Below are 27,208 nucleotides of genomic sequence, written 5' to 3'. Positions count from 1 at the left end.
TGGAGACCAGCCGGAGATTGGAGCAAAAGCAAAGGAGTTTATTGCGCAACAAGGTTCAGGAGGATCCGAACCCCGAACAAAGGGTGTCCTGGACTTTTAAAAGTTCCCGCGATAGCCCAGAATACATAGCGAAATACATCACAGAAACGTCAGAGATGGGGAGGGGAGAGAGGAGGTTACAGTAAAATTTACATAGGGGAAAAACAAGTTTTGCATATCAGGAAGGATGGCAGGAACCGGTGAATGGATCTAGGGTGGGTGTAATACACATTGAAGGTTTCTTCTGCGTCAGGACAATAGAAAGCTCCTAGGAGGATGTCTGCTGCCATGGTAGCTGATGGATGGGTGCTTGACTGGATTATCGGGAGGGGTGTATCTCCTCCTGCGGACGTGACTCGCTGCTTAGGGGATTATGAAAGCCACTGAGTGGAGAGTCCAAAAATTATGCAGTATCGAAATAATATACTTCTGATGATCGGAGGATGGCGGGGACCGAGGGGTTAGAAAGGTTATTTTACAAGGAGCAAATAGACACCCGAACCAAGCAAATCGGACACTGCGTTCAGGAGTTGTGGATTTTTACAATAATAAATATTTCGAGCTGTCAAAATTGGGCCACCCAGCGTCTAAATTGTCCATTTGATACATTGTTGCAAGTTATAATTAATAGTTTCCCCAACTGGTTACATTTTGGTTTCGATTCTATTGTTCTCCCAGCAGGGAGCCTGTCAAAACCCACTTAGTGTTCAGTCAAGCGTGAAGGTGATGATTGAATCATAGTAGCTGATCTGAACGTTCCATTTTGCAGGCTGAGCTGAATGCATGCTCCTGATTGGTGGGTTTCCCGTTCATTGAGAAAATGGAGACCAGCGGAGCGCTGTTTGACAGAAGCGCTTTCCAGGGGCTTTTTCGGAACGCAGATTGGGATTTTGGGGAACCCTTCATCACGAGGGTTTTATGTGGTGCTTGTGTGACATGTAAAGTGTAGGGAGATGGACATAAAAAGGGGAAAGAATGCCCGCTCATCGTCGGGCTTTTAGCGAGTTCACGAGTCCCGCACTCGCTACCGGGGAGGCATAGCGGTGGGGGAAGGTGGTGGCGGGTAAATTTCCCTATCAGTCCCGCACTTGGAGATAAGATTTGTAATCTGGTTCGCAGAACCACAAATCCTTTTCTCCACACCTACACCTCCGTAACTTGGTACTCACCTTCCCCCAGGTGTCTTAACTGGACGTATTCAGGGAAGGTGGGCTGGCCATGATAGTAAGCCCGGAGGGGAAACATGGAGGAGGAAGGTGGGTTTAAGGGACAGCGGGTCAAAGAACAGCATGGGGTCCAGCAACGAGAGATACAACAAAGCACTAACATGCACAACACTATTACTATGATGACCAGAAAAATACCCTTTAAAAGTTGTTTCGCCCACCCCAAGTTGGGCAACCAGCTCCAAAGATCAAAGTCTGACATTCCTTCATGTTGAATGTCGTGCAAAGTGGAGGTCAGACGGTGGATGTTGTTCAAATGTCCTGTAATGTTCAGGGTTTGATCTGTCACATATGTGCAACACTCGGAGCCAATCAGAGCACAAGTCCCGCCCTCCGCTGATAATAAAAAGTCCGTAGCAATTCGGTTTTGAATTCCAAGTTGTCTCACCTGTGAGAGTTCGGTGGTCAGTGAATCCGTGATTTGCTCAGCCTCCCGCATGAATTTGAGGAGGACATCGGTGAGCCTCAGGATATCAACGTGGTTTGAACCGGCGCCGTATGCTGGGAATAGGGCTCTTCCCCAGGTCTCTCCATTTGCAGCCACATCAGACAGGTCGGAGAGGGCTAGCTCCTCCCGCTTATTCCGCAGTCTCCCAGTAGGTAGGTCTTGGGTGACGCGTACCCCTGGGACGATGTACCCTAGGTAGCAGGAGCCAGACATGTGGGGGCTTACCCATCAGTAGGCACGGTGGGCACAGATCCACCACAGTCCGGCTAGGTCAGTCCCGAGTCTGCCAGAGGCGAAGCTGTGGAGGAAGGCGATGTTGGGGCGCAAGGTCTGGTCCACTGGATTGGCACCTACTGCCAGCGCCCAGGCTGATGGAAGGTCAGTAACCAAATGCGATTTTGATTGGGTACTAACAGTCACTTGTCCATTCCCGTGGATTTCCAGAGAGGTGTCGCAGGAACTAGTCCCCACTGAGGCACCATCTCCAGAGAAAACACGGCAGAGGGGTCCGTGGGTAGGACCAGTGAGATACAGATACTGGTGGGTAAGGTTTAAGGCAGTGAGGTTCCATGAAGCCACGTTTCCTAGGCGGAGCTGTTCCAGGGTGACTGCAAAAGGAACCAGAGGAAGTCCTTGCCGGAGGTGGCTTGGGGCATGAGCACAAATCCAACAGTTCGGGTATTCTGTCTCCTTGGCCACCTTGCCAAGGAGTTGGATGAAGGAGTTTTGATCCCATGATGAGAGGAAGTCTGGCTCAGGGATGGAAGAGTCTGCAGCCAGGCGACGTGGAGCAGTTCCAACAGGGTGAAGGGGATCAGTGGTGTTTAAAAGGGAGGCTGTCTTGGCAATTCCTCCACATCGCAGGGGTCCGGTGTGATCCCAAACTGGTGGGTCTGAGGGCAGGATGGGGTGATACCAGCCCTCCAGGTAGTCAGAGCCCCTCCAGTCCTCAGTGGGACCCAGGTCCCATAAGCAACAGAAACGTCTCAGGCAGATACCTTGGATCAGGGGTCTGGAAGGCGGTGGTACCAGGCGGGTACATTGAAACCCAAAAATGAGGGTTTGCGTGGGGGGAGAAGAAGTGTCAGTAAAAGTGTGGGAGCCCCCACCTTGCTGCACTTCAGTCCAATTAGGGCTCTTGGATACCTCTCCATGGCTAAAGAGGAGGTATGAGCCATTGACACAGGTAAGGCGATACCTCCCTTGATCTAGGATGACGGAGGCTGAGCCCAGCCTCCTATAGTCCTTGGAGCGTACAAACAGTTCCCACTGCTGTGTCCCATTCATCTTGGGGACCAGTGAGTGGCGTAACAGAGTCCTGCTTTCGGGAAGGCAAAAGTCAAAATCCCCAATCCGGTCCGGATTTTGCTTTCCACCCTGTTCCAAAAGGTGGAAGTCCAGGTATTGGTAGTCAGTCATTATTCCAGGGCAGTGTTCAGAGGTCCAAGCGAGGGGCCTGCCCAGGAAAGGGAAAAGGAAGAGTATCGTGATGGGGTTCATTTTTAGGGAAAAGCTGTCAAAGTAAGCTGTCCAAGGCAAGCTGTCAAATGACAGCCAGTTCGAAAACACGGGGAGCTGTCAAATAGCTGTCAGAAGCTTTCAGTAGCGGCAATTCTGAAAAGGCAGAAAACTGTCAAACAGCTGTCAAAAGCTGTCAATGGCGACAAGTCCGAAAACACGGAGAGTTGTCAAACAGCTGTCAAAAGCTGTCAATAGCGGCAAGTCCGAAAACACGGAGAGTTGTCAAACAGCTGTCAAAAGCTGTCAATAGCGGCAAGTCCGAAAACACGGAGAGCTGTCAAACAGCTGTCAAAAGCTGTCAATAGTGGCAAGTCTGAAAACACGGAGAGCTGTCAAACAGCTGTCAAAAGCTGTCAATAGTGGCAAGTCTGAAAACACGGAGAGCTGTCAAACAGCTGTCAAAAGCTGTCAATAGTGGCAAGTCTGAAAACACGGAGAGCTGTCAAACAGCTGTCAAAAGCTGTCAATAGCGGCAAGTCCGAAAACACAGGCGGGAACGATGTCTGGAGACTTGGGAACGGTGGCACAGGGACTGGGGCGCGATGGACAGGAACTGGGGTACGACGAACAGGAACTGGGGTGCGACGAACAGGAACTGGGGTGCGATGCTGGGGTGCGGTGAACAGGAACTGGGGTACGGCGAACAGGAACTGGGGAGCGATGCTGGGGTGCGGTGAACAGGAACTGGGGGGCGATGCTGGGGTGCGGTGAGCAGGAACTGGGGTACGACGAACAGGAACTGGGGAGCGATGCTGGGGTGCGGTGAACAGGAACTGGGGTACGGCGAACAGGAACTGGGGAGCGATGCTGGGGTGCGGTGAACAGGAACTGGGGAGCGATGCTGGGGTGCGGTGAGCAGGAACTGGGGTACGACGAACAGGAACTGGGGAGCGATGCTGGGGTGCGGTGAACAGGAACTGGGGAGCGATGCTGGGGTGCGGTGAACAGGAACTGGGGAGCGATGCTGGGGTGCGTTGATCTATCAATTGCGTTTCAAGCGCAGTCGGATGCCGTCTGGTACGAGCTCCGATGTCCACTCGGTGGCACCGGGGTCCGGTCCAGACTGTAGAGCCTGATCCTGTGGCTCTGAATCAGGTCCGGTCTGTAGAGCTCGATCCTGTGGCTCCGAATCAGGTCCGGTCTGTAGAGCCCGATCCTGTGGCTCCGACTCAGGTCCGGTCTGTAGTCCTTCGGGATCTTGGTCGTCGATGTAGGAGTCTGGAGCAGAAGGGGGTTTATCAAACGTATAGTCCTCCCCCCCACTCTCAAAATTGTCCGGAGGGGGTTGGGTTAGCTTGCATCGAGTATGATGTAGCCAGGAGTTCTTCTCCCCAATTTTAACAGCAGTGGGTGAGACGAGGAGCACTTGAAAGGGGCCCTCCCAGGTGGGTTGCAGGGGCACCTTTGGGTATACCTTGGTGAGGATCCAATCCCCAGGTTGGAAGGAGTGTACTGCCATATCCGCTGGTAAGTTCTGGCCCTCTATAGCCGCGTACTGGTGGAGGCGGCGTAATTGTTGTTGGAATTGAATCACATAAGTGGTAAGTTCCGCTTCCCCCAGGTCAAGTTCAGAGAGGGGAAACTGTGTATTGTACACAGGGGGGGGTCTACCAAACAATAGTTCGAAAGGAGAGAGCTTTAAGGGTCCTGTAGGGGCACTCCTTATGTTGTGGAGCACTAAGGGCAGCGCATTCACCCATTTGAGTCCAGTACTGTTGCATAACTTTCCAAGCTGTACCTTTACCTCCTGGTTCATGCGCTCCACCTGTCCTGATGACGCTGGATGGTAAGGAGTATGTAGCTCCCACTTGATTCCCAAAGCCTTGGCAATCTGTTGGACTACTTCTGCAGTGAAGTGGGTCCCCCTGTCGCTGTCCAGCCTGCGTGGGACCCCAAACCTCGGGATGATCTCCTGCAAAAGGGCCCTTGCCACGACTGTAGCGGTGGCTCTTCTAGCCGGATACCCTTCTACCCAAGAGGAAAATTGATCTACTACGATGAGGGCATACTTGTACCCCTGGCATGGGGGTAGTTCGATAAAATCGAGCTGCAGACTCTCAAAAGGGACAAAAGCCCATGGTCTAGCCCCTGGTGGACGTTTTGGTTCCCTCTTGGGATTGAAGGACTGACATGTAAGGCAATTCTTGGTTGCTGCAGTAGCGGCCATGGCAGTTCCCGGGGCATACCAGCACCTTTGGACGTAGTCTATGAGCCTGGTCTTTCCCCAATGGGTTTGTTGATGTAGGATCCTGACAAATTTAGGGGTCCAAGCCTTAGGAATAACGATTCTTCCATCAGGCAGGGACCATACCCCATTGGTTAGCTTTGCCCCGATGGATGCCCACATGTCCTGTTCCTGTTTCCCTGCACCATCATACATTAGGCTGAAATCAATTTCGGCAGGCAGTTGAATACATTGGAACTGGGTGCTTTCGCTTATGGCCTGAAGGGCAGCTGTCTGGGCGGCCTGATCAGCCCGTCTGTTTCCTTTTGAGACAGGATCCCTTCCTTTAGTGTGTGCCTTGCAATGGACTACGGCTATAGCTTTTGGTAAGTGGATAGCATTTAGGAGTCTCTCCACTAAGGCAGCATGGGAGATTTGGGAGCCTGAGGCGGTAAGAAAGCCTCGCTGAAGCCAAATTTGTCCGGTGGTATGGACTAGACCAAAGCAGTACTTGCTGTCGGTGTAGATTGTCACTCGCTGTCCCTCTGCTAGCTCGCAAGCCCTGATGAGTGCAATTAACTCAGCAGCTTGAGCACTATACTGGGGGTTTACTGGCTCTGCCTCCACCACTTCGAAATCAGACACCACAGAGTACCCCGTCTTCCGTTCCCCTTCTACGATCTTTGAGCTCCCATCGGTATATAGGATGAGGTCTGGGTTTTGCAGGGGTAGATGGTCCAAGTCCTCACGGGGTTTCTCTGCCTGCCGGACTATTTGGGTACAATCGTGATGCGGGGTGCCGTCCTCGGGTAGTGGGAGAAGGGTAGCTGGGTTTAAAGAGTTAACCCTTTTTATGGTTACATTCGACGGGGCTAAAAGGAGAGCTTCGTACCGGTTTTGGCGGGGATTTGAGAAATGATGTGTTCCTTTGAGGGTCAGCAGGGTGGCTACTGCATGTGGGACGTGTACAATGATTTCGTGTCCTAGTACAGTATCTTGCGCCTTCTGGAGGAGAATGGCAGCAGCAGCAATTGCCCTTAGACAGCTAATGGATCCCTTTGCAGTGGTGTCCAATTGGAGACTGTAATACGCTACAGGTCTCTGTCGGTCCCGGAATGATTGGGTTAGGACCCCAGAAGCTACTCCCTCTTGCTCATGGACGAATAGATTAAAGGGTAACCGATAGTCTGGTAACCCTAGAGCAGGGGCGGAGCGGAGCTCTCTTTTCAGCCGTTCAAATTGGGCAAAGGCTTCCTCTGACCATTGCAGTTTATCTGGGTGGTCTTGGCGTGTCATTGCAGAGAGGGGCTTGGTAATTTGGCTGTATCCTACGATGAAATCTCTGCAGAACCCACACATTCCTAGAAACCCCCTCAACTGTCTCTTAGTCTGGGGTAAGGGTATCTTGGCGACAGCTTCCACGCGATCGGTAGCCAGGCTTCTGGTTCCAATCCCAAGGATGTGCCCAAGGTACTTGACTTCCTGTTTGCAGAATTGAAGTTTCTTGGGGGACACCTTATGCCCTTTAAAGGCTAGCTGTATAAGGAGGTATTTAGTGTCTCTCCTGCACGCCTCCTCACTATTAGAACAATTGAGTATATCATCTACATATAGCAAGTAGGAGGAGCCTGCAGGGAGATTGACATCCTGGAGGTCGCGGTGCAAGGTTGCTGAAAAGATGGCCGGTGATTCCACATATCCTTGGGGTAATCTGGTCCAGGTTAATTGGCCAGGTCCCCAAGTAAATGCGAAAAGGAATTGGCTCTCCGGGGCAACAGGTATGCTGAAGAATGCAGAACACAAGTCAGCTACACTGTACCATGTGGTATCTGGTGGAACTGCATTTAGGAGGGAGTTTGGATTTCCCACCACCGGATGCCGGGGTATTACAAATTGGTTTATTAACCGAAGGTCCTGTACAAAGCGGTAGCGCACAGGGGCTCCTTCACCTCCCGGTTTTTTAATGGGGAGTATCGGAGAATTGCAAGGGGAGGCACAGGGAACCAATATTCCTTGTTCCAAAAAGTCCTGTATCATAGGTGTCAGTCCTTCAATGGCTTCTGGGGGTATGGGGTATTGTTTTGCGCACGGATATGGTTGGTCAGTCTTGAAGGAGATTCGCACTGGGGTTGCTGACTTTAAAAGCCCCACAGAGGTAGACTCGGTCCCCCACAACCAGGGTGGCATTTCCTGCTCCAATTCCAAAGGAAGGTCGGGGAATTGGCGCTCATCTCTAGCCTCTTGCAAGATCCCCTGGAAAGATGCCACTGACTCATCTGGCATATGTAAGTAGATGCCATCAGGGGAACAGGTAATGGTGGCATTTAGTTTGCACAAGAGGTCTCGCCCCAACAGGTTAACTGGGCTAGAGGTAAGGAGGAAAGTATGTTCGGCCAATAAGGGTCCCAAAGTAACCTTTGCTGGTTGTGACAGAGGGCAGGTGCGGGGTATCCCATCCAAACCCATTACTTTCCTAGTCTCTTCTCCGGGTCTTAGGTGGCTACTGGTTAAAGTTGAATAAGTAGCCCCGGTGTCCAAGAGACAGGAGTAGGGGTGTCCGTCTATCTCAATAGTACAGACGGGATCTTCTGGAGATAGAGCTAACACGGGACAGATGGCTTGGGCTTGGGTGAGATCCCCTGTTGATTGTCAATATGGGTTAGCTGGGTTCCTTCTAGCTTCGGAAGCAAGGGTTCGAGCAGAATGGGGTGTTGGTTGGACTGGCAGAGGAGCACTGAAGGGTGCTGATGGTTGTGATCCAGTAGTTGGCTGGACCGTTGGGCCCTGGGCACTTTGCGGAGGCCAGTTTCCTGGTGGAGGGGGTTGCACCATCTGTTGGTTGATGTACCCTTGGTGCCTAGGTGGGTGCTGAGGAAAGGCTGCGTAGGGCGGATTTCCTTCAGGGGCTGGGCGAGTGGTGGCTTCAACCCAAGGGCTCCCCGGGTACAAATATGGGCAATTTCGTTTTATGTGCCCTGGCTGGGAGCACAGATAGCAAAGGCCAGTAGAGGGGCCCCAAGGTCGTGGCATTGCTGGATTCGCGGTTGGTCCCCCTCCTCTTCCTCTTCCTCTTACTCGCCCTCTTGCCGGGAATCCTGGGGTTGGGAAGTAAGGGGGTTCCATGCTGAGAGCAAGCACTGCCTCATCCTCAGCCTTGGTGTCTTTCTTTTTCTTTTCGTCCCGGTTATTAAAGACGGACTTGGCGATGGACAATATTTCGCTAAAAGTTTTTCCGTCGTAGCCAACCAGGAGATTTAAGGCTTTCCGTATATCTGGCGTTGCTTGGTCTTTAAAAAAGCCTTTTACTATTATATCATGGTGCGGATTCTCGGGGTCTATTCCGCCCCAGGTTTTAATAGCCGCCACCAACCTCGAATAATAGTCCGACGGGTGTTCATTGGGACCCTGGATCACAGTCTGGACTTTAGTCCAGTTTATGGAGCGCTGCCCAGAAGCTTTAATGCCGTCTAAGATGGCCTTTTTGAACAGGTTCAGACACCAGACGCCATTAGGGGTATTGAAGTCCCAAGCAGGGTTGGGTTCAATACGGAGATCCCTAGGTGTCAGGGCCTCCACCCCTTGAGGTCTTCCTTCTTGGTAGTTTTCCTGGTTTAGGGCTTCTTCAGCCTTACTGAGAATGTCAGCCTTCTCAGCCTCATTGAATAGGGCATTTAAGAGTACGTGGACATCCGTCCAAGAAGGGTGATGGGAAGAGAAGATTGTAGCGATTTGCCGGTGGCACTTGTCAGGGTCATCCCTCAAAGAAGGCATCACGTTTGCCCAGTTTACTAAGTCTGCAGTCCGGAAGGGCTGGTGGGTGTAAATCATCCGTGGGGCCCCATCCGGAGTTGCAGGAGGGATGGGGAAGGCACGTAGGGGCATCTGGTAGGAGGCCGCCTGGTGATTGATTCCCCCACTCCCTTTAGCCTTTCCCTTTACTGGCTGCCGGGAAGCAGATGGCGAAAAGGCACCCTGGATGCGGATGGCAAGGTCCTTAGCAGTCTGCACCATAGAGCGGGTGGTCATGCCCTCCACGTTCTCAAGAAGATTGGAGTGGGGCGACAGAGTATAAGCAGCGTGGTCACTGACTGGCGTTAAGACCGGGTCAGGTTCCATTTGGTCGTTGGATACTGTGGCTATCTCTTCCTGGTCCATGGGTTGGACTATTAGCTGCCCGCCTTGAGCTCCTGCCTGATTGTTCGGGTCTGCATCATTTTCGGGTCCCGGGAGATTATTTTGCCCAGGGACATCATTCTGTGCAGGGGGAGCTGTGGGTGCTTGTCTGGGTCTATTATAGTATAGCGCCATGGCCTGATCCATAGAGTCATCATCCGATGGATCCTCATAAGGGGGCGGTGCAGGACCTCCCTTGGGTTTCCTAGAGGCTTTCTTAGGAGGTTTTATCATAGGCATCTGGAGAGCCGGGGAATCCTTCAGAGTAGTGAGGATTTGATATACGACCTCAAAAGCTTTTAGGTAGTCCAATTGGCGGGGTCTTTCCTCTAGTAAGTGCTTCTTTAAAGCATTCAAACGATCCTGGTTGAAGGATCCCTCCGGTGGCCAGCGGAGTTCAGATGTCATTTTATCAGTAAAAGATGGCCAGGTGTTTTCGCAGAGTTCTTGCAACTTCTGCCTGGATAATATTTCTGAGCCCGGAATCTCTTTCCAGTGATCTAGTACAAACTCGAGGGGGGAGTCGGGTTCCGGCTGGGCAAAAGAAGGCTTGCAAGAAGCCTTCCTCCCAGCGGAAGTACGACTGGGCTTCGAAGCCTTGGCGCCCATTGTTCCTTGGTTTTTTTAAGAGGAACCTGGGGTTTTGGAAAGAGGGATGGGAGAGATATCTCAGTAAAACGGGAATTTTCACAAAGGGGAGTGGGACAGAGGGGTTTTCTAACAGCAAATAATACACAACGTTGCAATAAGCTAGCCTGGTCCCTTGCGTTCACTAGATCGGCTAGCGGGGCGGCTGACCAGGGGGATCTACACTAAACTACCTCTTTCCTTTCCTCTTTTTTTTTCTGGAGCTCCCTTCCTCTTCCTTTCTCTTCCGTGTTCCTCTTTTCACTATTCCTTCTCACTATTCCTATTTCTCATTTCCCATTTCCACCCGTGCAAAATAACCCCACGCCTGGCAACCTCCTACCTATCATCAACAGCTAAGGAAGGGAGCCCTACTGGACGCCTGCCACTGCAGTGCCAGATCGGGCAGCCCTTTAGATAGAGCTTAAACGGTCCGGAAAAACCTCCCTTGCGTTCGGAAGCGGGCTCACGCACGACCAGCGTGTTTTACATGGCCCGACCGGGGCGGCTGAGGTCTGGGATAGTGCAGAGAAGTCCTTTGCCCCTTGGCAGCTGGCAAAGTAGAAAAAGAGCCCAGTCCCTTGCGTTTGTTAGACCAGCTAACGGGGCGGCTGACTGGGTATTGTAGGAAAAGAGATAGAGCTCAGAACTCCCCTTTTCGAGTCGAGCAGTGGTCCACTGGACAGACCAAGAAACAGTCAAGAAGTGATAGGTAAGAAAGCAGAGTTGCGGTTGCCAGGATTTCCTCCCCCCTTCCCACACACACCAGTGCACTGGATTTATACTTACGCGTCTTCCACTGCGATCCGCTGGATCGTTGAAGACGAAGCCGGCTGAGCTTTGCCTTTGCTCCCCGGTTGGCTCCCCTTGGGACCTGCAATTACCGCCCGGAGGATGGCCGGAGGTCCGATGGGGTCTCCACGGGAGAAGAGGGTCCCGATGCCGGCTGAAGACTCGATGGGGTCCCCGGCCACCACGGGAGAACGCAGATCCCGGGTTTCGGCACCAAGACTGTTACGGAAATTACCGGGTCGAGAAGGCTCAGCTCCCGGTCCTACGGAGGAAGCCCGTGGTTCGCTGCGGAGGCAATGGAGACCAGCCGGAGATTGGAGCAAAAGCAAAGGAGTTTATTGCGCAACAAGGTTCAGGAGGATCCGAACCCCGAACAAAGGGTGTCCTGGACTTTTAAAAGTTCCCGCGATAGCCCAGAATACATAGCGAAATACATCACAGAAACGTCAGAGATGGGGAGGGGAGAGAGGAGGTTACAGTAAAATTTACATAGGGGAAAAACAAGTTTTGCATATCAGGAAGGATGGCAGGAACCGGTGAATGGATCTAGGGTGGGTGTAATACACATTGAAGGTTTCTTCTGCGTCAGGACAATAGAAAGCTCCTAGGAGGATGTCTGCTGCCATGGTAGCTGATGGATGGGTGCTTGACTGGATTATCGGGAGGGGTGTATCTCCTCCTGCGGACGTGACTCGCTGCTTAGGGGATTATGAAAGCCACTGAGTGGAGAGTCCAAAAATTATGCAGTATCGAAATAATATACTTCTGATGATCGGAGGATGGCGGGGACCGAGGGGTTAGAAAGGTTATTTTACAAGGAGCAAATAGACACCCGAACCAAGCAAATCGGACACTGCGTTCAGGAGTTGTGGATTTTTACAATAATAAATATTTCGAGCTGTCAAAATTGGGCCACCCAGCGTCTAAATTGTCCATTTGATACATTGTTGCAAGTTATAATTAATAGTTTCCCCAACTGGTTACATTTTGGTTTCGATTCTATTGTTCTCCCAGCAGGGAGCCTGTCAAAACCCACTTAGTGTTCAGTCAAGCGTGAAGGTGATGATTGAATCATAGTAGCTGATCTGAACGTTCCATTTTGCAGGCTGAGCTGAATGCATGCTCCTGATTGGTGGGTTTCCCGTTCATTGAGAAAATGGAGACCAGCGGAGCGCTGTTTGACAGAAGCGCTTTTCCAGGGGCTTTTTCGGAACGCAGATTGGGATTTTGGGGAACCCTTCATCACGAGGGTTTTATGTGGTGCTTGTGTGACATGTAAAGTGTAGGGAGATGGACATAAAAAGGGGAAAGAATGCCCGCTCATCGTCGGGCTTTTAGCGAGTTCACGAGTCCCGCACTCGCTACCGGGGAGGCATAGCGGTGGGGGAAGGTGGTGGCGGGTAAATTTCCCTATCAATATTCATTTGCATGATAGATGTGTTTATGAGACACTTCTATTTTCCATTGGTGTGCTGAAGAAATTCTTCCGAAACAGTGGACTGTATCCAGAAACACTGTACACCTTCGACAGTTCGTTGGCCACTTCAGCTACATTGGAACTTCTTAGACCACTTCAGTTATGTTGGAACTTTATAAACAAAGCATTTCAGCTTGTTCTTCAATGGGTGACTTCCTGCTCTGTTTCCATTTATGAACAGCAGTGACTTTCAGAGACTTCATAGATTTCTGCTTTATTGTTTATGTTTATGAGAATTTTCTAAGAATTATTTACATCATATATGCTCAGTTTCATGTCCTGTTTTTGACATCACAGTTGTGATTTCATTGTATGTTTGTATTTTGGTCACGTGTTGCTGTTTTCAGTTCACTTTAGGGTTTGCAACACAGGGGTTCGGTTTGGTTGCTTGCATCTTTACCGGGACTGCTGTCACGAGGCATTGAACAGGAGTTTGGGGGCAAATGTCACCCATGCTCTGATCATAACCAGCTCTCTTTCTCATCATCAGAGTCAGGACAGGCTGAGCACACTCTGCAATGTTTCCCGGGTGCACTGTGGAACAGAGGAGGGCTAATAAACAGCTTGCACCTGCGAAGACAGAGGCCCTGCAGGTGGGTGGTTCTGGGGGACTGGCCAGCTGCTTGCTTTCCCTGAATGGGCAGCTTGCTCTCTCTCTCTGAAAGAACAGGCATGCAGCCCTGGCATGCAGCATGTGGATTGGGGGGCTCTCTCTTGTCTATTGGCAAGAACTGCTGCTTATGTGTATATGGGTGTACTATTCATATATTAGCTAGCTTAGCCCACTTCACAGAGCTGTTTCATAGGTAAAATGGAGGAAAAGCAAGACATAAATATATAAAATAAAAAATAAAAAAAATCCTTCCAGTAGCACCTTAGAGACCAACTAAGTTTGTTCTTGGCATGAGCTTTCGTGTGCATGCACACCTCTTCTGATACCCTTTGTCCAATTTTATGTGAAAGGCTGAAGAAGTGTGCATGCACACGAAAGCTCATACCAAGGGCAAACTTAGTTGGTCTCTCAGGTGCTACTGGAAGGGATTTTTTCATTTTTCATTTTGTTTTGACTATGGCAGACCAACACGGCTACCTACCCGTAACTATAAATATATAATGTCATGCATGTAAAGAAATACTTTAAAAATGAAGATCTTTATCCCAGTCTGCATCTGCACTGGAACTGTTTTTAAGATGTTTTAGCATTTGTGTGTTTGCTGCCCTGGGCTCCCTTGGGGAGGAAGAGCAGGATATAAACTGGGAGAAATATATATGGTTAGCAATAGATTATTTAGAGGCAGATGATAATGATAGGGTTGAATTCAACTAAGTCATTTTATGAGCCTAGAGCATATATTATTTGGGGGGGCAGTTGTACACTATATTCTAAAGCTCATTTAATAAACTCTGGTGAAATAAATAAAGGAGAGGCCTGTGACCCATGAAAAGTGCTTTTGCTTGTTTGTGCTCGGCATTTGCGCTGAGAGCCCCTTGCAGGCTGTAGCCAAGGTTAAAAAATAATCTGTGTAGAGAAGCTGGGGAGAGAATGGAGGAGGTCACTAAACACATCCCAGCTGCTTTGCTTTCTGCCGTTTTAACAAGTGAAAAATTCCACCCCAAGGAGAAGGCCGGGATTTCTGGCACGAGAACATGAGCAGATCCTGCCCTCTGCTGGAGAAACTTCACATCATCCCAAAAGACTTAGGAACACCACTTCCAAGAGTGCAGTACAGTGAGGGAAATGCTTTATACAAGTATATGCAGACCGACTCTCAATTTAGAAGAGGTTTTGGGTTAGCAAGATGTCCTCTGGCCGAGATGCTCGCCACAGACCTTTCTCCAGGGCCCTCAAGGCTGAAACTCCTGCCCTCCCTAAGGGAAACCAGCTTGGTGCCTGCCTATTCCAATATTTCATTCTCACCCACCACCTCCTTAAACCTTTTAATCGGGGCTAGTTTCCTCAACTGTTGAACATTTTCCAAATATACCCCTTTTCCAGCTGCGCTTCTCTCCAAAACTGTCAACATCTGTTGTGAAGTATGGTGCCACAAAACTGGGCATGTCTTCTTCAGGTGCTGTCTAAGGTGAATCGAGGAGAGAGATGTTGTGGATTCCCATCACACCCACAGAAATTATAATGGCACCTTCCTTTGGGTCGTGCATGATGGAGAGTCTCAATCCAGGTACTGTGCATTAAACCCATTTTATGCTCAGCTAACCGTAACTGATACATACTGCATGGTTTGCATGCAGTGCTGTGTCAGTGGAAAGACACTCATCAAGGGGAATTCCCTGATCTCTTGCCCTCACTGCAGCATCCTGAGTGTGCATGCGTGAGCGTACGCACATGTGCACACATCCAGCCTCTCCCGAGTGCTGCATCAGGTTCAATCCGCTGACTTGGTGCTTTTTCGTTTTAATATTTAGCATTTTAGAATTTAGTATTTCACTTGACTGGAGAGGTGTAATGTTCAAATTTCATACAGTAACAAATGATACATTTGTCAGTTGGTGCTATTGTGGGATTGTTGTTGTTGTTGTTCAGTCGTTTAGTCGTGTCCGACTCTTCGTGACCCCATGGACCAGAGCACGCCAGGCACCCCTATCCTCCACTGCCTCCCGCAGTTTGGCCAAACTCATGTTAGTAGCTTCGAGGACACTGTCCAACCATCTCATCCTCTGTCGTCCCCTTCTCCTTGTGCCCTCCATCTTTCCGAACATCAGGGTCTTTTCCAGGGAGTCTTTTCTTCTCATGAGGTGGCCAAAGTATTGTGGGATAATTACCCCCAAATTCATTTCAGGGGGGAAGAGAAGTGGAGCTACTACCATCCTTGGCACAATCAGGAACTCCTGGTTTGCTTCTCTCTGGCTCCAAGACAGGAACAGCCACCTGCTGCAAAGGGGCTCTCTCTCCCCCAGACACCTGGACCTCAGTGTCTGGACCTCAGTGTCTGGGCTGAAGGACGGGGGTGGAGACGATCCTTCAGGTATACTGGGCCGAGGCCGTTTAGGGCTTTAAAGGTCAGCACCAACACTTTGAATTCTGCTCGGAAACGTATTGGGAGACAATGGAGGTGTTATATGGTCTCGGCAGCCACTCCCAGTCACCAGTCTAGCTGCTGCATTCTGGATTAGTTGTAGTTTCTGGGTCACCTTCAAAGGTAGCCCCACGTAGAGCACATGGCAGTAGTCCAAGCGGGAGATAACCAGAGCATGCACCACTCTGGTGAGACAGTCTGCGGGCAGGGAGGGTCTCATCCTGCGTACCAGATGGAGCTGGTAGACAGCTGCCCTGAACACAGAGTTGACCTGTGCCTCCAAAATGTCTCCCAGGCTACGCACCTGGTCCTTCAGAGATTTTAAGGATTTTGAGACAGATGCCTGTCAATGGCTATGAATCCAGAATAGACTCCTTGAAATTAGGAAATAATTCCTAGCCCAAAACATTTAATCTCCATGTTAAAAGGCATCAAGTTTCAGAAACAGAGCCTCTGTCTGTATAGCAAGCAAATATAACCCTGGCAGCAGCAGTGCAGCCCAAGGTCTTCGTTATGGAGCATCAGAAGTGGTTTTGCACCAAAGACCATTCAGGCACCTTCTCTCCCCAACCCTGCCTGCTGCGTTTCCTCTTTTGCCGTTTCTTCCAAAGACAAGACAAGCAATCCTGTTCTCAAGATGCCTCCCCCTCCCATCTCTCTCTGTCTGGGATTCAAGAGCTTACCCTCCCCGACCCAACACAAACTGCATGACTTGCTGGGCTCCTGCAAGAGGCCCCTGAGTGGCTAACAGGCTCTGTGCTTATACAGAGAACATGCTGGGCTCCCAGGTCATCCGGGCAAACAAAGGCGAGCTTTGATGACCACAGAACAATCTTCAGAGATGCAGGCAGGATCAGTGGTGTCCAAAACAGACCACACAGGTGTCCTCAGAAGAGGACCTGTGGCCATTCCACACTGGTCCCTGCAGGACTGACAGGCTGCCGGCCTTCCCATGATGGACTGACCTCTGGAGCTGTGCCATGCTATAGAGAACCCGCAGCCCCCAACACACCCATGGCAGAAAAGCAATGCACCTGAGCCGCAGGAGACCAAGAGGCCCCTGGGGGAGGCTTACCCAAGAGGAGTGCTCCTTCATCTGATGCTGGTTGCTGTGAGGGCCGCTGGCGTGACCGCGCCAAAAGCAGTTTTGACAAAGCTGGTAGTTGTGGCACTGCTGACACCGATAGCGGAAGCCCATCATGCTCTCACAGCGGCAGTAAGAACACTCCACAGGATGGAAGACTGGGGGCGGGGGGAGAGGAGGAAGAGGAGTCAGAAGCGCCTCCGGAGAAGCACGAGGCTTCGTCCTGAATGAGGCACACCCCACACGCCCCTCTGCAAAAGGACAAACTCCTAGAATTCCCCACACGTCAAACGGGCGTGTGCTAATTGGGGCGCATGGCTGCCTGCCAGCCTGGTAAACAGGCAATGACATCCTTACCCTCGTCTCAGACACCAAGGAAAATATTAGGAGCCGCCCAGGCACGCCTACACTAGGGGGCTGAAGGCACCTCGGCCCCCTCAATACTGGTTTTAAGGGGCTCAGCCCCACTCCATGTTGAGGCCGCCCTGCATGCGCCATGCATTCTGTGGCGCAGGTCCAGCGTCCGGCTACTCCAGAGTGCTCAGCCATCTTGCACACACACTGTGCACCGGGGCCCCTCAATCTTGGGGGCAGCTTAGCACTTCTAGACCCACCCTATTCTTCCCATTTTAAAGGATTTTTAAAACTAATTTTATTATTGTAATTTCACAACATTGTGGGACCTTTTGGTGAAGTCTGGGTAAGAAATGCAGCAGCAGCACCAGCAGCAGCAGCACCTAGATCTTTCCTCCAGGACTTCTCTAGATAGTTCCTGGTTTGCTATCTAAAACCCCCTCCTGACAGTCCATTACACCAAGAAACAGACGTCGTAACTTGGAAGACAGTTGGGACAGGCAGCAATTTGTGTGGCTGTGTGGCAGGTATGAAGAGCTTGCTGGATCAGGCCAGTGTCCCATCTAGTCCAGCATCCAGTTCTCTCTGCGGCCAACCAGATGCCTAGGGCAGGCATAGGCAAACTCGGCTCTCCAGATGTTTTGGGACTACAACTCCCATCATCCCTGACCGCTGGTCCTGTTAGCTGGGGGTGGTGGGAGTTGTAGTCCCAAAACATCTGGAGAGCCGAGTTTTCCTATGCCTGGCCTAGGGAAAGCCTGAGGCACACTGAGAGGCAGTGCGGTGTAGTGGTTAGTGTTGGACTAGGCCCTGGGAGACGCGGGTTGTGGACCAGAGAGGCCTTTGGTCTGGCGCTGCAGGGCTCCTCTTAGGCTCTGATGTGGAGGGGCACCTGATGACCTATATTAGGGGGGCCTCAAGAAATTGAGCTCTCCGGCACAGAAGACACAGGTCCCCCCACACCCCACGCTTGCCATAGTGAGCCCCCAGGCTGCACTGCTCCTCAGCAGAAGGAAAGTCCTGCAAACAGTGATCCAGAGAGACACTTACCATTTTCAACGTGGGCAAGTCTGTGCAGGAGAGGTAGCCACACAAGGCACTGGGGCGGTGGGTCAGCCATTAACGTGTCTAAAAACATGTTTAGCATGACCTTTTTCTGTGGAGAGAGGTCAAAGTGAGAGAAAAGCCAACTGCGGTCCGTTTCAGAAAAGAGCCGTGAAGCTTCATCCTCCACAAAAAGAGTGTTTGTGCCAAAGACGCAGCAGCGCCAGAATCAAGGCCGCCTTAGAAGCTGATTGAGTTCAACTGTGCAGTTAATCCCATGCTCAAATCTCTCTCATTATTTAGTATTTTATTCAGAATATTTATCTCCCGACTTTATGGACCCCCAGACTCTCTCATAAAACAACGTATGGAAGATTCTCACAAAACCATTTCCAGAGTGGTGGCTGCGTTATTCTGCTGCAGAAGGACAGGGAAATGTCCCAAAGACTACGATGCATATATTGGTCTTCAAGGTCCCACGAGACTTTGCAATCTTTAGCAGAAGAACCAGTCAGGTGTAGCAGCGGGAACAGAAGTAACACAGGGCTGGAGCCAGACCTAGGCTTCAACCCGGACTCCACTTACCCACGAGTAAACTTGGCCCGCTCTGGGCTCCATTGGAGGAGGTGTGGGATATTAGATCAATCAACAGATCTTCTAAGTAGGCATGGTTAGACTAGCAGCCTTAGCCTGTAAAGACTTGTGCCCCATTTATTTCACTGGGGCTTAAATGCAACTAACTTCAGCCGAACCCAGAGGACCCCCCTGGGCACTTTCCTCTCTGGAGCCTCACAGGGATCCATGAGGCTTCTCCAGGCTGCGTCACCCATTCCCACCAGGATCGGTCGGGAGGAACAGGCGATGTGCAGTTTGTGGCAACCTCCTCCCCCCACCTTGGACGTGCACCCCGGGAAGGAAGGAAACTGCCTGTGATTTGTTTGCCCCACACAACCCGCCCCCTCCTCCTGAGGGAGAGCCCCCTTCGCATCCTGTGGGGCAGTGGGTGGAGTGTCTCTTCCGCGGACAACTCACAGCTCCCCTCTATGGGAAGAGCTTGGCATCAGTTCTAGGTTTCAATTCCAGTGGCACAGGATGCCTCCTGGTTCCCCTGCATGCCACGTTCTCCCAGGCTCCTGCCTCCTGCCTTGGCTTCCCTGTCTCTTTGGAAGCTCCCTCTCAGGAGCGCTCCCTGCGTCTCAGATAAAGAGCGGCATGGAGAGTCTCCCAAGTCCTTTCACCTCCTTCCAGTAGTGGTTTTAGCCTGAAATGGGTGCAGAGTACTGGAACGGCTCCCTCAAGTTCAATGCCCCTTCCAGGTCATCGTCTCCGGTTCAAAGCCACCATCCGACTGGAATCCCCCTCCACCTCCCCCTGCCAACGTTTACCATTAGCTCCCATTGATCACTTCCTTCCAGGTAGTGGCGGAGGAATCCTCTCCAGCACCTGGGGCTGCACAGCCTGTATGGACTGCGCATGTGCGACGACCGTATTCAATGCGCAGTCCGTACAGGCGGCTGCAGCTTGCACGGCGGCTGTACAGGCTGCAGTTTGCATGGCAGCATCCCGTACGGACACCGCGTGAGAGTGGCAGCCCATAAGGATGCCGCACCCTCGGCCGCTCTACAGCTGTGGGGAGGCAGGAGCCATCTTGTCGCCCCTCCCAGAGTGGCACCCGGGGCAGACCGCCCCCCTCCGCCCCCCCTTCCTACGTCACTGCTTCCAGGAGAAACCGAGCGCCTTCTCACAGAGCTGACCTGCTCCGGTTACCGCCAGCTGTAGACCAAATGCGTGTGCCAATTTTTATTATTTTCTAAGTGTCTTACACACGCACATACTTCGTGCTCCATGCTGATTTAATCAGGTGGCTTAAACTGAGCCAGATCCTGGAACCAGGCAGAGTTCGCCGGGGAACTGCAGCTGCATTGCCTCTTCTACTGGACTCCAACTTTGAGGCTCCTTTGGAAGAAGCAGCAGCAGCACAGAAAGCCTTTAGCACAGAATCTCCTCCAAACCTTCCCACTTCAAAAACTTTACCTGCTGGGAGAAACACGTCCGCACAGAGTTTTCCGTGTACCCAAAGGAAGGCCCTTCAAACACCGCTGTGGGAAGTTTCAGAACCTCTCTCAGAAACTGGTCAAACTTTGAAAATATCATCAGGCCGTTGGAATCCGACATTTGAGAGAAGATATCTAAAAAACGCAAATCAAATTTAGATTAACTATATACACTGCCCTTGTGGAAAGGATACAACAATTACGTCTACTTTTTTAAAAAATTGGGGGGGCAGGGGTGTAGGAAGGGGGTGTGGGTGTCATACTTGAGGGTGTGTGTGACAAAATGACACACAGCAGGGGGTGGCACTTACCACGGGGCCTAGCCTGCAGCGCGCCCGAGCCACACGTCTCTCCTGGGAGTGACACAGTGACTCGGGGCCCTGTGCTGCCCAAAACGGCAGTGTGGGGCTTGCGTCTGCCAGACGGACTCCGTGGACAGCTCACCGTGCTGCCCCCCCGGGTGGGTTGCCGCAGCAGCCTTATGTACGGATCGCCCCACCCCCACCGCTCCAGGTGCCAGAGAAGCTAGCTACACCCCTACCGGGGGGGGGGTATTCTTTGCGCCACACAACTTTAAATAGAGAGTTTGGATTTGGATTTGGATTTGATATCCCGCTTTATCACTACCTGAAGGAGTCTCAAAGCGGCTAACATTCTCCTTTCCCTTCCTCCCCCACAACAAACCCTCTGTGAGGTGAGTGGGGCTGAGAGACTTCAGAGAAGTGTGACTAGCCCAAGGTCACCCAGCAGCTGCATGTGGAGGAGTGCAGACGCGAACCCGGTTCACCAGATTATGAGTCCACTACTCTTAACCACTACACCACACTGGCTCTAAATAGGCTGTCAATGGCTCCTGGTCATGAACAGTCAGAGGCAGGCATGCTTGTGAATACCAGTTGTTGGAAACCATAGTGGGGAAAGTGCTCTTGTGCTCAGGTCTTGCATATGGGTTTTCCACAGGCCTCTGGCTGGCCACTGGGAGAAACAGGAAGCAGGACTAGAGGGGCCGTTGGTCTGATCCAGCACACTCTTCTTATGTTCTTTGTAGACACCTTTCTATCACATCCCTCAAAGCAAGTGACTTTTTGTCTTCTGTACACTGAGAATTTCCCTCTAAACATGACAGGCCAATTTCTTCTGGGAGGAGGGGAATAACGGTGGACGCCTTTAGCAAGATTTCTTAACTTCTTTTTAAAAAGGGACCTGCACTCTTAATCCTTTGCTGCGCTCTGTCAAGTACTCCTGGAGGAGTGGCAGAAGGGAATTAACCGTGAATCTTAAAAGGTTTAAAGCAAGCCAACCTAACACAGCAGTACTTGAGTAGAGAACGGAAGAACTATTCGCCCGTATCTAGGAGGAAGTTAAGAGGAAATCAGAACGCCAAATAGTCCTGAAAGTACAGCGCACAGAGCTTTGAGAAAAGGAGCTCCAAATGCGGAAGGATCAAGGCGATGATGGTGAAGCATCTTGGCTCTGCTGGTGGTGGAGGGGAGGAGAAAGACAAGACAACGGCAACACTTCTTCTACGGAGGAGGAGGAGGAGGAGGAGGAAGAAAAAAGACCATCTACACACTAGCTGCCAAAAACGTTCTAGTTTAGACAAGCCTACCCAGATGCTTAGAAATGCTGGTGTGGATTTTAATCTGCTAACTTCCTGTATGTTTTAATGTATTGTAATTTCCCCCCTTATTTTATGGCTTTATAATTTTGTAAACCCCTTTGAGGTTTTTGAAACTCAAGTGGTGTATACATTTCATGAAATTAATAAGCAAGAGGCCGGAAACCTGTAGGTTCTACAATCAGCAGGACTATAAGAGAGCGAGGAAAGTTGATCAGGGCAAAGAGAAGCCAGGATGTCTGCTGGCTAAGGAAACAAATTGTGGGTGACCTAGTGGAAATCAAGAGCACACTCAGCCAGAGCAGAAAACAACCATCCTTTTGACCAAAACATCCGATGGACAGCCCATGGCCACTGCCTGATCCTGTCAGCCTTGTTCCGTGGCCGCCTCTGATCTCAAGAAGCACCGAAACAGAAGCTTCAGTCTGGAGGGGCAGCGTGAGCTCACAGGGGGCCAGAAAAGCCCAAGGAGGGGTTCAAGGAGAGGCATCCAGCCTGACTGTCAGGCAGCGCGAGGAAGCAGATCTTGAGTGCTGCTGAAGGGCAGCTGAGTCAGCAGTTATCTAATGTGAAATTGTTTTCAATGCTAGGAAAAGAGGAGAGGGAAGATCAGCCTGATTTTGAACCCGTTTCAGGCTGACCCTGTCTGGGAATTTTATTCTTGGGGAGAAAATTAGCGCCGCAGTATTTTATTTTATTTTTAAATGGGGGGTGGAGGGGAACAGAGAGCCCAGGATAAAGAATGATGCCTGCAGTACCTATTGGAGCTCCTAGTCCACAGCCAGGAAATTATACACACCCAAGAACAGAAAGGTGTGAGGAACCAAGTCAAGGCAGGCAGAGTCAGTTATTTGCAAAAGGACATAAAGGGATTGGAAGGAGAAAGCAGAGCCAAGGGGGCTTAGGAGAGCGTCCAATGGAAGACGACAACGAGAGAAACTCTGGTGGGCTGGAGCAGGGAAAAGTGAAGGGCTGAGGCGGCCAAGGCAGCAGAAGAGAGGCCTGTCCAGAGCGGGAGAACAGCTGACTCCCATTCACCAGGGAAGCCCCCAAAAGTGTTCCCAGTCAGCATTAGGCCTTCCTGAAGCCAGATCCAGCAGGCAAGACCAAGGGGAGAAATGGCAGGCACCCTCCCCTGCCCCACATTGCTACTCTCAGCTGAGCCTCAAGTCTTCAGAGAAAAGTTTTCCTCGTTCTCACATAACTCCAGTGATACTTTTGGCAAGGGCCTGATCCAGCAACTTGATTCAGCAGACTCTTCCTGCATTCTTGTTACTGAACAGGTAAGCAGAAGAAGACAAAGCAAAGGATAGCTTCTGCAGCTGATGGGGGGCATTTTTTTTTCCTTTTAAGGACAGGATTATGCAGTATCCTTCCGCCTACCCCGAATAATCTCCTTAAAATACTCACATCTCAACTTGTCCAGAATCTTCCCACCGCACATGGTTGCCAACATGGCTTTTATGGAAAACACTGTCAACTTTCCGTGGCCCTCGCTGTAAAAAACAAACAAACTGCAGTTCAATCAATCAGTCAATCGCTTCATTTTTATGCTGCCTTTCCAAAGCTAGAACCAGGCTCAAGGCAGCTTGCAAGCCAGAAGCTGCACCTTGTGGCAGGAGCAAGTCTATGGTCCATTCATGCACAGCCACAACTTATTCAGCAGGACAAGACAAGAGCAACATTCAGAAAGTGTCCAGGAAGGAACACTGCCCCACATTTTCCTGGCTGGTAATGGGGTGGAACATCTTATGCAATGCGGGGGGGGGGGGGGGAGAGAGAGAGAGAGAGAGAGAGAGAAGGCTTCTGTTAGCTGCGCCCATCAGAGGTTGTCGGAATAATGAGATGTGCTGAGATGTTTTTGCCTGCATCCATGCTGTCAAACGTGATTCTATTGCCATAAAGGAAAGGGACATGCTTTTTAAACACTCCTAGCAGAACGGTCCTCTGCTGATTGACACGCCATTACCCTAAGAGGATGACAGCATGCTTGCCACTGTTACGGAAATTATGGGGGGGGTCACCTAAGCAAAGTCTCCTCCTGAGTAAACTCATTTGGGGTATGGAGTGATGCCCTTAAGGGGACCCATCTCTCTGCCATGATCCAGTAGGCGAGAGACCAGGTACACAGGGAAATGCCTCAGCAGGTAATCTCTGGGGGCTTCAGGCTAATATCCCTCAACCAGACTCCCATTGTTCTCTCCCAGATAAGTGCTCAAGGTATCCTTGCCAGTACTTAACACCCATTCACACTTCTCAGGGCTATCTCCCTGATATTGCTCTGTTTCCCCCATATGCTAATCTTGTCTTTCCTGTTTTTCCTATATGTAAATCATGTATAACCCTTCCCTTTTGTGAGGTAGTGATGATGTAGTGATGATGTTTCCAAACTGTATTCTGGGATATGATAGGAGTTTTAAAAGTTCTTGTAACACTGTTCTGGGGGGGCAGTTTGACTGTAACCTATTGCGCAATAAACCCTGTCTTGTCCTTGCTCCAGTGGCTGGACTTCTTTTATTCAACTCCGCAGAAACCAGTGGGCTTATCCCTAAGGGCCAGGTGGCTGGGCAGTTCCACACCTGGGATTTTTCCATTACACCACCTGAGCAAGATGAGAGGCCTTCTCGTAAGAGGAGCCTCTTCCGCACTGACTGGGCTACTTTGTACACACAGGAAGGTTGTAAAGGGAAAAGGAGTCCCAAGGATGCCACCAGCCCCCAAGTCTCAAAATATTAAGTAAATGGATCCCATGATACGTTACTGTACTTCCATCACGACACAACTTGTCCTCCTCTGGTCTACAAAGTCTTCTGCCACCCAACTGCAATAACCAAGGAGGAGGCGGAGGAGTTTCTACCTGCGAGGGCAGCTGCAGAAGGACAGAGAACTCCCAGCCGAAACACCAGCATTCTTCCGTGCCACTAAAGCCAAGTTTTCCATCTCTCTTGCCCAAGAGCGCACACTGTTCCAACGCGCGCAGCAGAATAACTTCAACAGCTGCCAGCCAGGTGAAATGAAGCAAAGCCTATCTTGAGGAGTTTTTGGCTCTCCTGCTCTTGGCTGGGATTAGAGGCTTACACATTGCTCCACAATGGCCTAAAATCGGGGTTATCGAGGTTGATTACTGGAGATTCACAAGTGAAACTGGTGCCTTCACCTTCCTATTCAGCCCCAAGGAAAGAGGCCAAAGGGACTAGGGAGGGGTGGGGCTGGTACCCACAACTGGGTACAACATGCTCTCCCCTGCAGTAGCACAGAACGCGTAACTTGGGTGTGCGACTCCATGGGGAAATGTTAGCTTGAGCCAGCCTTTCGCAACAACCACTGCAGCAATTTCCATGCCCCCAGCAGCTTGTGTAAAGGCAGCTTGGGTTGCGAGGAAGGGCTCCATTTAGCCTCATGGAATTGGACTGCGTCTTTTTAAAAATGTAGTTTTTGAATCCACACATTCAGATGACAAAAATCTCATCACGCTCTGTAACCTTTCATCTGGTCAGATTTCTTGGAGTGCGGAATCCAAAACTGAGCAACAGGATTTGAAGTGTTTGTGTGCTGCAGAGTGACTTGAATGTGAAAATGGCACTGGCCCTTTTCAGCCGCAGGGTCACACCCTAGGCCCACGCTCACTTTGCAGCAGGAGCATTCGCACGGTTTTTAATTGCTGACAGAGCAGATGACTATAGCACATGAGCTCACAAACCTGTCTTGATCTGCAGCCTGAAGGAACACTGAGACACCACAGGGGGATAAACCACCTTGCTCAAACAAGGGCTCTGAGGATGAAACATGGGTGCGATTCTCTGTCAAGGGCCAAAGCCTGCTCTAGCCCAGGGAGTGCCCAAGGCCTCAGGCTCTGCCCCAGCTCACGCAGCGGCTGCCTGGAAGCAACGCAGCCTGTTGGAGAGAGAAGCCCCTGACCTGTCATATGCTGCTATCATGAAGTTGAGGAGAAGGCTGATGGATTGCTCCACGCTGATCTGGTGAGTAGAAGGAAGGCGTTTGTTCAGCTGGTAGTAGATGGATGAAATGATGGTTTCTAATCGAGACACATTGATCTCCGTGTTGTGATCCAATGTGTTAAGGCCATTATCTCGGAAGGCTTCAATCATATTCCAGATATCCACAAGGTGAACTGGAAGGGAAAAGGAAAGACAAGTTTCACTCCTAATTGATGCAAGTTCGGTTGCATTTTTGTGAAGCATCCCTACCATAAAACACAGTAACGTTTCCAGAAACTTCCTTCTACAAGCACAGCTCATGTGGGTGGGGGGCTGGCTGGACGGCTATCCTCTCTGTTAGGGATTCCTTAGTTGCACTGCAGGGGGTTGGACTAGATGACCCCTTGGGTCCCTTCAACTGTGATTCCTTGTGCATTCTGCTAACTCTTCAGCCAACGGAGTCAAGCTGCTCTCTGCCAGCTTTCTCCGGGGGTTCTGCCAGAGCTGTCAAATTACAGCTGAGGTTCCACAATTATCTGGGCATTTCTCTTCACAAACTTAACCTGGCGCTGCAAGACTGAAATTAATTTAACAGGGCCAATCTTTGTGGCTGACTGTTCAGGGTTGGGTGTAGACTTGCACTTGCCTTATCAGTACACAAGTGAAATGCCTGCAGGAAGAGGGGAAAGCCTGGCTGAGGAAAGAGTGGCGTGGGGAGGAATTTCACGCCCTCACCACCCCCAGTCAGCCTCCAACAACCACTCTCCTTGGCCCCAGCATTGAGGCAACGTGAGTGTGACCACGTGCATACGTATACAGGTGAAACTCCAAAAATTAGAATATCGTGGAAAGGTTCATTTATTTCAGTAATCCAACTTAAAAGGTGAAACTAATATATGAGATAGACTCGTGACATGCAAAGCAAGGTATGTCAAGCCTTTGTTTGTGATTATGGTGTACAGCTGGTGAGAACCCCAATTTAACAATTTCAGCTTTGGGGTTTTCATCAGCTGTGCGCCATAATCATCACAATTACAACAAGCAAAGGCTTGGCATATCTCGCTTTGCATGTCATGAGTCTATCTCATATATTAAACTCCAGTAGCTAATGAAAACAATTGCTTACATAAATGGACTTTTCCACGATATTCTAATTTTTCAAGTTTCACCTGCATTTTGGCAGACTGAGGATGCATTGCATCAACTTCGGGGGGTGCATTTTGGCTAGGAAACAGGATGGAAACACAGTAAGGTGGGTGGCACCCCTCCCCTCTTGGCCAGACACTGCAAATACAGCACCTTGTCTGGATTCAATAACTGGGTGTTGCTGCCTGCCTCCCCCAAACACATTTCCCTTGCTTGGTAAACCTAAAGCTAAGCCACAATTGCTTGTTTTCCCATTACCAGATGTCCCCATAGTGCCGTTTCCACAGATACAGCAGCCCCTGGTGGCAAAACACAAAGAGAGGCCACTTGAAAACAGCCAGGCTTTCCTTATTCTAACAGGGAAGAGTGTAGAGGGCGGGGGGCTCTGTCACTCCACTGAAGCAAGTGACTGCCCCCTTGCATGGAGGTGGGGGGGGGGAGAGAAGGGAAGACGGAGGATGGGCCAAC

The 27,208-nt window shown here is 50.7% G+C and overlaps 1 protein-coding gene across 7 annotated transcripts in view; it reads right to left on the bottom strand.

Annotated features, from left to right (window-relative positions):
- The window catches only part of DTNB (dystrobrevin beta), a 118,098-nt gene that overhangs the window by 73,440 nt on the left and 17,450 nt on the right, over positions 1-27,208 (bottom strand). For all 7 annotated transcript variants that reach the window (XM_033145244.1, XM_033145247.1, XM_033145248.1 and 4 more), the window contains 5 exons: positions 25,575-25,788; positions 23,067-23,152; positions 20,019-20,173; positions 17,991-18,096; positions 16,578-16,744 (listed from right to left, as the gene is read on the bottom strand). In XM_033145244.1, coding sequence (XP_033001135.1) covers positions 16,578-16,744; positions 17,991-18,096; positions 20,019-20,173; positions 23,067-23,152; positions 25,575-25,788 — 728 coding nt within the window. The remainder of the gene's footprint in view (positions 1-16,577; positions 16,745-17,990; positions 18,097-20,018; positions 20,174-23,066; positions 23,153-25,574; positions 25,789-27,208) is intronic.

This window comes from Lacerta agilis, chromosome 3 (genome assembly GCF_009819535.1).
Source record: "Lacerta agilis isolate rLacAgi1 chromosome 3, rLacAgi1.pri, whole genome shotgun sequence".
Lineage (NCBI taxonomy): Eukaryota > Metazoa > Chordata > Lepidosauria > Squamata > Lacertidae > Lacerta > Lacerta agilis.
This window is presented reverse-complemented; position numbering and strand designations above follow the sequence as displayed.